The sequence below is a fragment of the Crocodylus porosus genome, unplaced genomic scaffold (genome assembly GCF_001723895.1).
Source record: "Crocodylus porosus isolate Cpor-Errol unplaced genomic scaffold, CroPor_comp1, whole genome shotgun sequence".
Lineage (NCBI taxonomy): Eukaryota > Metazoa > Chordata > Crocodylia > Crocodylidae > Crocodylus > Crocodylus porosus.
The window spans coordinates 64,321,770-64,324,608 of NW_017728906.1; the positions used below are offsets into that span (position 1 = coordinate 64,321,770).

Genomic DNA, 2,839 nt, shown 5'->3' on the forward strand with positions numbered 1-2,839 from the left:
CGAGTTGCCATCCTTTTTTACATTCCCCACCAATTTTTCCCTGTTTGTGAGCAGCAGGTCAAGAAGAGCATGGCCCCTACTTGACAGCTCCAGCACTTGCACCAAGAAGTTGTCCCCAGTATTCTCCAAAAACTTCCTGGATTGCCTGTGCACTGGTGTATTGCCCTCCCAGCGGATGTCAGGGTGATTGAAGTCCCCCATGAGAACCAGGGTCTGTGACTGGGAAACTTCTGCTAGCTGTTTGAAGAAAGCCTCACCCACCTCACCCTTCTGGTCTAGTGGTCTATAGCAGATACCCACCACAGATATCACCCTTGTTCTCCCCTAAGCTGTCCAGTTTTCTTTTGAAAATGGTTAAATTATAGGACTCTAAAATATTTTTTCATACCAATGAATGCCGCCTATTAATTATGAAGGGTGGGTAATACTTCTTGTTTGTTTTAAATCTGGGGCCTAATAATTTGCATATTCCCTAGTTCTAGCATTGTGAGAGATTAGTGAATAGTACATTCCTATTATTGTTCAAATTTTCTGAAGTCCCCAAACCTAAGAAATTGTATATATGCAAATCATATATACAACTGAGTATCAAGACATGGAAACTAAGGGCATTCTAAAGCCTGGTGCGAGGCTGATTCTAAAGCCTGAACATTTATATGGTCTTCTCTCTCTCTCTCTTGTGTGAAACTATTTTTTTCTCTTTCTTGCAGGAGTTTGCTTAGGGATGCAGCTGGCTGTTGTGGAGTTTGCAAGAAACTGTTTAAACTGGAAAGGTGAGTTCAATATCCTATTATTTGGTTGATTTAGAAGAAAGTCTTATTCCTTACATTTAACTGTATGTTATTTAAGTCACATTGTTATGAATTGAGATTACCGTGACCATTTCCTAGGAGCTAAGCTGTTAGTTTAACTGCATATGTGCACTTCCCTTTACTTTTACGCAAACAACCCAGAACTTATTTCTGGGGCAGAGGACTACATGGTATAGCAAATAATATACTCTCTTGGAGCAGGTGGGCAGGTAATATAGATGAATGGGTAATGGGTAGAGTGCTGGCTTCCCCCATCCACTCATTGGCCAGACAAGCCAAACTGCTTCATGGGATAGTAACTTAATGTGGATTTAGGCCATCAATAAACTACTGCTGCCAAGAGTCAGAAAGAGACAGGAGAATAAACTGTAATTTGGATGAGTCTTGACAACATTATTCCTCTTGAAGTTGCAACTTAGTTACCGTTCCTTTATTGGGCCAGGCCTAGAGGCCCAATCGAATCCTAAAAGCCCACAGAACTGATAAAATGAATGTAGCGTGTCTGGGATGGTGAGAATGTGTGATGCGTGTGCTGATTTTTCTTTTTTTTTTTTTTTTTTGGTTTTGGTTTGTTTTCCAGATGCAAATTCTACAGAATTTGACACAAATACAAAGAAACCTGTTGTAAGTACTGATTTTCTTTCTATAAGTTTAGTTGAATTAAAGACTGTATCTGCTTAGTTAATGAAGGCCCCTGGCAGACATTCAAACAGTGGCATGATTGGGATTGGAAAAACGTTATGCCACATCTCAAACATTGTGCCCTCTGCCGGGCCAAACCTGCATGTTTGGGGTCCTCTGATCCTAGTTGCAGCCATGCTGAGCTGCCCCAGCCCAGCCCTGCAGATCAGGTGAGGAGCTTCTCTGTCTGGATCCAGAGTCCCCTCCTTCCCCTAATTCTGCCCCCTCCAACAGGTTCCAGACCTGGGGTTGACAGGGCCAGGTCCAGTAATCAGCTGATTGTCAGATCCGGCTCTGACAGACCTGGGTCCAGTTCAAGACCCAGGGCTAAAACGTATGCCAGGGGCAGAAGAGATGTCTATTGCCCATATTCAAAATTTTTATTGTTTCAATAGATATTTTCATTCATACTGTCCATCTACTCCCACTGGTAAAAATAAATAAATAAAATGTTCATGCTGATTTTATGATTTTGTAGTATTTGCAATAGCCACAAATTTAATGTTCTTATGAGTAAAAGATAAGCATTATGGTTATTTTACTGTAGAAAGGTAAGGAGAAGCCAGAAGATGGAGGACAGAGCTCTTATCAAAATACAAATATGTTTAATAAAATAGCATGGAGAATAAAGCAAGCTGCTGGCAGGATTCATTTTCCCCCATGTAAAATGTATCGTATTTTATCAAATATATGTGTTCATTACAAGTCTGTTATTAGAACAATTTCCTATGTTCTATATTTGATGCTATCTATCTCAAAATATTTGAAAATTTAAGGTTGAGATTTTTAAAATGTTATGGATTTAATAAATTATGTGTGGTTTCAGTATTATTATGTGTGGTCTTTTTAAATCAGTCCCTTATCTCTCTATTATAAAGTTGTATTCATATACCTGATATCATCTAAGTGTTCTTAGGAAGAATTCTGGAAGAAAACTCTTATAATGTTGAAAAGAATATGGGATAATCTCATAATTGGAAAACTTCACAGGTGATCTGGAATTTCAAGAAAATGGGGGAAAAACTCACCAAGAAAAAGAGGAATCAAAATCCTAGAAATGTTTTACTATAAATGTTAAGCCACTCAATAGTAGATGGAATTGAAAAAAAATCTCAGAAAACTGAGTGAGTAGCCTGTTAAGTGGTAGGTGATATTTAACTGAGAAATTTAGTGTAATATATATCAGGGGGAAGGGGATAACTGGAATGATACATACACTCAGTAATGAGCACTGAATTAGCTATTAAAGCTCAGGGAAGACATATTGGGTTACTTGTGGAGAGTTTTTTAAAAACATCAGACAAACCAAAAAACATTTTCAGTAGCATTTAAAAGGCAAATAAAAT

General features: G+C 38.3%; 1 protein-coding gene across 4 annotated transcripts in view; it reads left to right on the plus strand.

Annotated features, from left to right (window-relative positions):
* CTPS2 (CTP synthase 2) overlaps positions 1-2,839 on the plus strand; it is a 135,053-nt gene that overhangs the window by 35,375 nt on the left and 96,839 nt on the right. For all 4 annotated transcript variants that reach the window (XM_019529269.1, XM_019529270.1, XM_019529271.1 and 1 more), the window contains 2 exons: positions 711-773; positions 1,393-1,436. In XM_019529269.1, the coding sequence (XP_019384814.1) occupies positions 711-773; positions 1,393-1,436 (107 nt within the window). The remainder of the gene's footprint in view (positions 1-710; positions 774-1,392; positions 1,437-2,839) is intronic.